Raw genomic sequence first — 8,896 nt, forward strand, 5'->3', positions numbered from 1 at the left:
TATTTTTGTTGTTGTTGACAAACTTGTTAAATGGACAGTTATACTGTTAATGTTTTTTCTGATTAAAGATTTCAACAAATTTGCATCCACTGAGGGTACATCTGCGTTTTATTGCTATTTAATTAGAGTTGGTCATATTGCCATTATCTCAATGTGCTGCACTTTTATAGCTGCGATTTATATGGGCCTATCAGGACTCATTATGACAGTAATAGAAATGTGGCCACAGGCGCCACCTAGTGGACTCACACACTTATTACACTCCAGGTTTCACAATCCCTTTACCTGCCACACCTCCATGTGGAAGCTGAAACTTTCAACTGCTCACAAATCTCTTAATAATAGAATACATTTTGAATAATACATCCTAACTAAAATATCTAATTTAAAGGTGAAATATTATATATCAGCGTAGCCAATAATGTTTGATAACCTGAGTTGTAATCCAGACACTGGCTCTGAATTTGGGGCATTTGTGAGAATTGTATGGGCAGAAAACGTTGTTGTTGTTTGTTTTTTTTAGAGGGGAGCACACATTAGTATTAATAATACTATAATAATACTTATTTCCTTTGCCTTCAGTTTATTTCAGGTTTGATTCCAGTTCTTTGACTCGAGAAGCACAAAGATCACAGAGAGCAGAAAGTACCTGGGGACACACAAAGAGGCTCAGTATGTTTACTTTTAATTTTGTTAATTTTCTCGAGCCATGCAACATTTTTTTTTTCCCCTACTCAACCTGGAAAAAGAACACACCTAGAAGGTTCTAGTTTTAGAACTCTTACTGCCGCCAAACCAACGTCTTCATACAAATTAAAGGGAGAAAAGCTTCCACTTTTCTCTGCTTTTTCAGGAACTCGTATCATTTTCTAGTTGCCACTTATTAACTGAGAAATGCAATTATTGATAAGAAAACAGCAGAGCAGCAAATCATTTTCCATCATATTTATGGATCACAGTGAATGAAACAGCACTGACATTGTGTTTTAAGTCATCGCTGCACAGCAGAGATGGACACAAACGAGGGAGGGGAAGAAAACACACGTGTAACTTGTGCTGTAATAAATAAAGATGTACTGTATGCGGATGATTTTAGCAGTTTACAGGGTTAACATTATTTCAGTGTGTTCTCGTTAAAGTAAGGTGCTGAAAAAAATAACTTTCAGTTCAACAACGAGACATAGAACAGACTGAGTGTTTTTTTTATAGTATACGAACAAAATAAAAACATATTAACAATTACCTGCAGCTTAAATGCTATGAAATGCACGACAGACACCATCTGAACAGTTTTTCTTACTTTAGTGTTAAGCATCGACTTACTACAAAAAAGGGAAATTCTCACATTTTGGCTTAAACGCTAAGGATGCAAACGCAAACACACTCCATTCAGACATGGTGAATATTTGAGTATCTCTCTTCTACAGGTAGTTAGATTTCTCATTATATGTAACGTCATTTTTACATTTTCTCCCAAAGGTGCACAAGTGTATGTGTGTCATCTATCCGCTCTCCTCTGTCACGCTCTCTGCGTCAGTCTCTGCGTCCGTGTGTTGCTCCAGCTGAGCGGTCAGGAACGGGTTGAAGAAGAAGTCGAAGCCAAACTGCAGGGCGCTCTGAGCCGTGCGCCTCCAGTCGTGTTCGATCTTGTATTGCCTGCGTCTGGGAATGCTGGCTCCGCCGCACGACTTGCAGTGAATGGCTTTGAGTTCGAACACTGGCCATTTGGAGCCCAAGCGGCCCTCCAGGATGGTGCTGAACTCCAGCAAACTTCCCGTGTTCAAGTGCAACAGCACGGACTTGAACTCGCTACTCGCTCGCAGAACGATGTCCTTCGTCGCGTCCTCGTCCTCGACGATCGTCCCGTTCTTGGCCTTCCTCTCCAGCGGCATGCCCATCGTCACTTCAAACTTGTATCGATCAAATCTTTTGATGTGGCATTCATGCTTGGCCAGTTTTTTGAGTTTACAGAGAGGGTCTTCTGGAGAAGGAGCCGGGGCGGGCTGAGGCTCCGCCTGTGTGGCCTTTTTACCCTCCTCGCATGAAGGATATGGATCACCGTACAGGCAACGCATCCAGTTCCCCACAAACACGGGTAGCAGGTTGATAACCGACTGTGGCCCATTCTCAATGTCAGTCACTCGGACGTATTTGAAGCGCCCCGTCCAGGTGACACGGTGTCCTTCCAGATGAGAGCATAGTATCTGAGTCTGGGCCATGTTAGAGTCCCTCCAGGCCATAGGGCCACAGATGTTGCTGTACTCAGGCCACGACAGGGTGGAGTTATAAACCTTCATGCCTTCGGACCTGTACACGTACATCCAGCAGAAAAGCACCATGGCACTGAGCCACACCAGGATGAGCTTGACAACACTGCTCCGTGTCACAGAGCGAAAAACCACAATGGGGTTGAGGCTGAAGCGAGTCCAGAGCCTCAACACGACCGGCACGAAGCACACCGTCAACGTGACGACTATCTTGGTCATCTCCAGAGCGAGGAACCACTGGAGTAACTGGATGATGAGCATTGCTGCCAGGCCCAGTGAGAGAACGGGAAGAGCAAACAGGAAGAGGAAGTAGCCCACGCAGGTGCGGATGAGTCCAATCGCGGTGGCGTTATTGAGGAACACCAAGCAGAGCTCACACCAGGTAAAGCAGACTAGATAAGGCACCAGGCAAAGGTAGGTTCCCTTGAAACCTCTCAACTGTGCCATACGGAAGAAGAGATAGAAAAGGTGCCCATATAACAGACACGGCACCCCCAGGTTTAACACGAAAAAGTCGCCGAAAGGCACAGTGAAGAAAGTCACACCAAAGACCCTGAGGAACCACAGGGAGTCTGGCAGGAGATGAGTGAGGGAGCAGGCACCAGAGAGGAACTCTGTGAGGAGGGCTTTACGAGCAAAGAGCTGAGCAGAGGCGTGAAGGCTGAGGATGGCGGTGACGGTGAAGAAGAGAGCGATGGCAGCCAGCTCTGAGCAGGGGATCCACGCCTTATCAGCCACAGGGAAGGAGAAAACCACAAAGACAACAGAGAGGAGGAAGTACCTACGGACACAAAAAGATTAAGTTCAATCTTAAACTGAAACGTTGCAGCCAAACCTGCCCAAAGCTAAACTGAATAAACTCTTAGTTGTTAGTTGTGTGAAGAAACTCACAGATAGGGCTCCAAGTGTGTCCATCCAAAGTTGGTCTCAGCCTGCTCCACATCAAGACCAGGTTCAAAGTGAGCCAGCAAGTCCGTCAGTGCCCGGAAGTTTTCCCAAGCTTTGGAATTCTGCACAAAGAGAGAGCTGTATTCATTTTCTGCTGCTGCCTGAATCTGACTGAAACAGAGGAAAACAAAAGAGTGTAATTCACTAACCTGAAACACGCGCAGTGTGCAGATGACCATGGAAAAGAAGGAGAGGTAGAAAACCAGCAGTGGGATGAGGAAGATGAAGAACTCGATTGTGAGGTTGGAGATAATAAAGAAGAAGACGAGCGCGTTGACGTGGTGGGTGGGGATCAGAGCGCTGAGCCACTGCATGCCGGCCCGGGACGCCCAGTCAATGAGGTGCTCCTTGATCTCCAACAGAGCGTACAGAGGGAACTTCAGTAGCTGCAGGAAAAATAAGAGAATTTATCACTATTAAGGCATTTTTTTGAGGCAGTAGCTTCCATTGTTTACATTTTTATTGTGTGAAACATAGCATGGCGTCCATGGTGCCTATTGTTTTAAAAACAGCCATTTCCTTTACATTCATTGGTTTCAACACAATAAACAAAAAGCTTTCTTCTCTTTTTCCTCTTTCTAATTTGAAAAAAAAAATATGCTGTGGCTTGTTTTTTCAGTGGCTGCCGGAGCTTTGAGACATGAGGTGAGAGACGCTCACCTTTTGGTGCAGGGGCAACTCATCTGGATTCTTCACCACGACACCGTCGATCTCGTCTTCGTCGTCGTCTCCCGCAGCGGCCATGACGGGTGACGGTGCGATGCCCTGAGCGTACTTCTTAGTCATCTCCACGAAATCGTCGAGGCCCACGTGGGAAGTGGCTACACAGACAGACGACACAAAACAATGTAAGTTTTATTCAGCTTTATTACGTTTAAAGGGATAAAAAAAGAATATGTTTGGACCAAAAAGCGTACCCTCGTTGGAGACCATCGTCTCCAGGACTCTCCTTTGTTTCTTGGCAGAACTGTTAAGTGGGCCAGGAGAAAACGGTTTCCCTGTAGATGGAGAAAAGCTCATATGAGATGGTATAGCTTACAATACTATACTAAAGGTTCCATAGAACCTGTAGCATGTTGGTGCGTAAAGTGCATTTCCATGTTTACCTGGATCTGTGTGGACATGTTCAACGTTCTCTAGCATCTCAGAAATAGCCACCGACTTCTTCTTCTCTGGATTTAACTTCCAGTACATGAGCAGAGCCGCTTTCCTGACGCCTCTCTCGAAACGTGATTCCGTACACAACTTCTTGACCTCCTCGCAGTTTTCTGAAGTGATGCCTGAAAAGCAAAAAAGAGGACAAATATTATGTGTTGATAACAATACCTCAATAACAGAAAGCCATAATGTTTACATCACATACGTGTATACCTTTCCTGGAGGCGAAGCACTGCTGCAGCAGTTTGACAGCATCCCTGCGACCTTGTTTTGCAGCCTGGACCAACCATGTGACCGCCGTACAATTATTCAGCTCTTCATCCCTTTCTTCCGCTAAGGCGAGAAAGTAACGCCCCATCTGGACACCCAGACAAATAAGACATTGATACAGGGTATTTTAGTCCACCATATGGCCCTTAAAGTCACCAGTGTCATGTTTGTGCGTGGAGTATTCACTGTCACTGACCTTGATCTGTGCTTTAGGGTCTCCCGACTTTGCTCTCTCCTCAAAATCCTCAAAACTCACCTCCTCCTCTGGCTCCTCTAAATGAAAGAGAAAGAAATGTGCAGTGCAGTCAGTACATTTAATGAATATATTATATTAAGGCAACAAATATGTGTGTAAAATAGTAAAATAGTACAAAATAAGTACAACGTGCGCACAAAATACTAATTTGTTGCCACGAAGTAGGTATAATGTGCGCACGAAATACCACTTGATAATATTAATATAATTCCTGGACAGCTGGGTAAGCAAATGGAGTGCACCTTCTCCAGAAACACCAATAATCAATAGCGTCCAAGTCGTACCTCCGCCAGTAAAACAACCTGGCTCTCAATATTCTGTTTAAATGCCTCTTGGTAATAATGGTTCCTTGCAATGCCAGGCTTTTCAGAATATCTTTGGAGCTCATTCCCAGACTAAAATAAAATTCAATCACACAAACGTTTTCCCTTTCCATCATGTAACTGTAGCCCCTCTACCTCTCCCTGAGACCTTAGAGAAGGTGCGCTCAATTTGCTTACCCAGCTGTCCAGGAATGATATTATTATTAGTTTGTGCGCACATTATACCTACTTCGTGGGAACAAATTAGTACTTTGTGCACATGTTTTTCCTATTTCATCGGAACTAATCAAAATTTTTTCCCATGTCATGTCTGGGGCTCTGTAGGTACAGAATATTTATGAATATTTATTTGAACAACTTAAAAATTGGGTCATAATTTCATCAATACAATATATTTGGTTTTCTCTCCTCAATATTGTTTTTTTTTACTCTGTATACATAGTCCACACGTGTACAAATACATGTGGCAACAGACCAGCTTCACGTGACGTGACGTGAGATAAACAGCTTCCGTCCTGATAAGACTGTCCCACTGAACCCGAGCACTTTAATTATCATCTCCCTTCAGCTGATAATTTTGGCTGCTCCCAAATCCCAGTTCCTCACTTAGAGCTGAAGCCGTCACTTCTGCTGCGCTTAAAATAAATGACACATCTTTCTAAAGACACGGAGAGAGGAAACGAAATGTGGAAACTTTTTTTTTTTTTTTGTTCAATGTTTGAATCAGCAAATACCGTCAGAGGCACCACTTAGTCCTAAAATAAATGTGAACCACAGTAAACAGCAGCTGTTAACTTACACTATTATAACACAAACTGTCGTGTATCTACACGAGCTACATGATTATCTGTTCAGCTCTGGAGAACCAGACACAAAGTGCATGGAGACAACTTCTATTAAACTGTGGTGTGACTAAGACTAAGATGTCACACTTTGCAGTAATACTCTATATTAACACGTTACATCACGTCACATCACTGTAAAGCCATGCAATAACTGAGCACTTGATGTCCCCAGGAGAACAAGAGCGCTCTTATTATCTGGACTTTAGTGGATTTGGTCAGTGGAAACTAAACAGCTGAGTTGGAGCAGTGTAAGGAAAGACAGGGGTGACTGAGACAGGCTTTTCTACCCGGGTCAGCAAAATGGGAGAGGCTGCTTTACATGATGTGGTCAATTTCTACAGTTGTCATGGAGACATTATAATACACACGGCAACACCGGGAGTGTTTGCTGCACTGATTGCTGAAGTAGAGGAAGGTGAAACTGTGAAGTATTTTTTTCCGGATTGAAAGTGTAAACGCTCAAAGGTCAGAGTTTGACTCACCATGTTCAGATGTTGGAGGAGGCTGAGCAGCTGAGGATCCTGCTAGAGGAAACGCTGTAGACGCTGCGTTGAGCTGAGATCTCCCCACCTGAGAGGGAGTTCTGATGGGCTGGCGGAGCGGTGAGGCAGGTGGCGTGGACAGAGAAGAGGAGCGGGAGGAAAGACCTGAAGGTGTCCGAGGGGAGGCGACAGAGGGAAAAGATGTGGGGGTGCCCGGAGGGGTTGGCATGGCGACTTTATGCCGAGGTCGGCCTGAGGTTGACGTAGAAGTGGTAGCAGAAGAGCTGGATGAAGAGGGAGCCACTCTGAGGGAGGCGGGAGTCAAGGGGCTGGATAAGTTGCCAGTTAGCGATGGTTCCATAGCTGCAACCGACATCAGACAGGAAATCAGGATTGAATGTGTCAGAGAAACTACTATCTATGAACGGGAGTCAGCAAAGTAACAGATTTGGCTGAACTATTAAAAACATCCAAATGTGATTTGAATCGCGATATAACTGTCGCTGTTACAGATTTAAAACAAGATGGAGCTACTCTAAAATGCAAGGAAGATAACTTAAAGATATCATGTGTTTCCAACATTTATTTTTGTTTATAAAATAGTAACTGAGTTACTTGTAATAGTGTAACTACTTGTAAATAAGTTTCAGCCATTAAAAGGACTAGGATTAGGATTTGTGTTGTTTCAAACTGCAATTTCAACTTAAAAAATAATGCATTGTTCAGTGCTAATAACAGGTGGACGTGTGTGAAAAGCAAAATGGATAGAAGACAGGGGACATTCCTTATGGGACATAAGTGATCAAGATTATGATATTGTGAAAGTTCTCAACACATGTCCACTACCTGACCAGAGAATAATGTTAGGTAGTGAAATAAGCATAATATCGTGTATGAACAATTAATTACAAAGTAGTGATGAATGTCCATTTATAAACTGTTATTTTTAAACTCTAGGGTTAGGGTAACCCTTACCCTATGATAGAAGGAATGTCAGCTTGCTGAACAGAAAATAAACTGTGATATACTTAAAGTATACACCCACAGTACAAAACCTTTATCATTAAAAATAAAAAAACAGTGAGGATTAACATAATTCATAGTCATAATTCAACCACAGCTGCTTTTTATTCTAACAATCACACACATGATGGATAAGTAGTTTGAAAACCAGGCTGAAACAGCACGTTACTCTGCCTCTGCTGCACATCTACTTGTATGATTCATTATTGTTTAGTGTAATATATTAAACTTATTTCACACTATATTGTTAATTGAGAGCCGGCGGCCACATGGAGAGAGTGATATCCAATGACACTGGAAACTGGATTAGTCCTGTTGCAGATTTTAGGAAGGGAAACCCCCCTCACAGCACCTTCAAGAGCCTCCAATGACACTAGTTTAACCGAGTAAGTGAACATGTAAATAATGTAAATAACTGTGATGTTATTGAATTTAAACCACAGTTTATACCACAATAATAACGCAGTGTGTAAACAGCAGCCGACATAAGAGGCTGCTAAAAGAATGGTGTTTTTTTGCTAAAGCTAACATCGCTGCTTACTCACCTCTACCACGAAAACACCAGAGTCATTTGTGTCCTCCACTTTAAAATGTCTTCGGGGAAAAAAATCTCCGTTTATTTATTATTCGTTGTCCCGAGTCATTCTTTCCTTTCGCTTTGACGGAGTCAGCCTGGACAAATTCTTTCTTCCTGCGGTCAAACTCCAAACATAAACCAACTGATGCACTGCGAGACAGCTGCTCCGCGGGCCACGCCCACTTTCTGTTTTACGTGCTGTGATTGGACAAGATGGAGGACTCGTTCTACTAAACCCGATTTGATTGGCTGGAGTCACGGCGAGCGTGTGAACATATTGTCCTCAGTCATGACACATCGACTACCGAAAAGATTTCACGTTTCACAAAGTGTTACAACACAATAGTTACTATCAGTGTTGTAATGTAATAAAGTATAAAATACTTAGTTACTGTTGTGTACAAAATTCAAATCTTCACTTTTTAATTTAATCTATCTATATTTGTTACTCTGAAGAAGAAGAGCTAGAGGTAATGATCTGTATTTATATAGAGCTTTTACTAACTAGTAATAATAACAGTAATAATAGTAGTACCCATTCGTCCATCTTTAACACCCATGCTGCAACATGGGGTTAAGTGTCTTGCTCAAGGACACAGGAATTGAACCCACAACCTTCAATTTGAAAGACAACTCGCCCTACCACTGAGCTCCCATGGCTCAATCATAGCTCCTCACTTTTTAATACTTTTATTTTTTACTTCTTAATGTTAAGTACATTTTATATCAGAATATTAGTTTGGATAC

The 8,896-nt window shown here is 42.8% G+C and overlaps 1 protein-coding gene across 1 annotated transcript; it reads right to left on the bottom strand.

The window, feature by feature from the left end:
* Positions 1 to 637: 637 nt before the first annotated feature.
* Positions 638 to 8,263, bottom strand: wfs1b (Wolfram syndrome 1b (wolframin)). The gene is made up of 10 exons (XM_083891054.1): positions 8,118 to 8,263; positions 6,550 to 6,912; positions 4,840 to 4,916; positions 4,587 to 4,731; positions 4,322 to 4,495; positions 4,133 to 4,213; positions 3,876 to 4,036; positions 3,365 to 3,601; positions 3,159 to 3,277; positions 638 to 3,048 (listed from the first exon to the last, which is right to left on the bottom strand). Exons 2-10 carry the CDS (start codon positions 6,908 to 6,910, stop codon positions 1,503 to 1,505), a joined length of 2,901 nt encoding a protein of 966 aa, XP_083747180.1. The 5' UTR covers positions 6,911 to 6,912; positions 8,118 to 8,263; the 3' UTR covers positions 638 to 1,502.
* Between the last annotated feature and the right edge of the window lie 633 nt (positions 8,264 to 8,896).

Source organism: Microchirus variegatus (assembly GCF_963457635.1).
Source record: "Microchirus variegatus genome assembly, chromosome: 6".
In the NCBI taxonomy this organism is placed as follows: Eukaryota; Metazoa; Chordata; class Actinopteri; order Pleuronectiformes; family Soleidae; genus Microchirus; species Microchirus variegatus.

Coding starts and splice junctions, on each gene's coding strand:
- wfs1b (XM_083891054.1), bottom strand. CDS start 6,910: ATGGAACCATCGCTAACTGGCAACTTATCCAGCCCCTTGACTCCCGCC. Junction 4,037..4,132: donor GACGATGGTCTCCAACGAGG/GTACGCTTTTTG, acceptor CTGTCTGTGTAG/CCACTTCCCACGTGGGCCTC. Junction 3,278..3,364: donor GCACACTGCGCGTGTTTCAG/GTTAGTGAATTA, acceptor CTCTTTGTGCAG/AATTCCAAAGCTTGGGAAAA.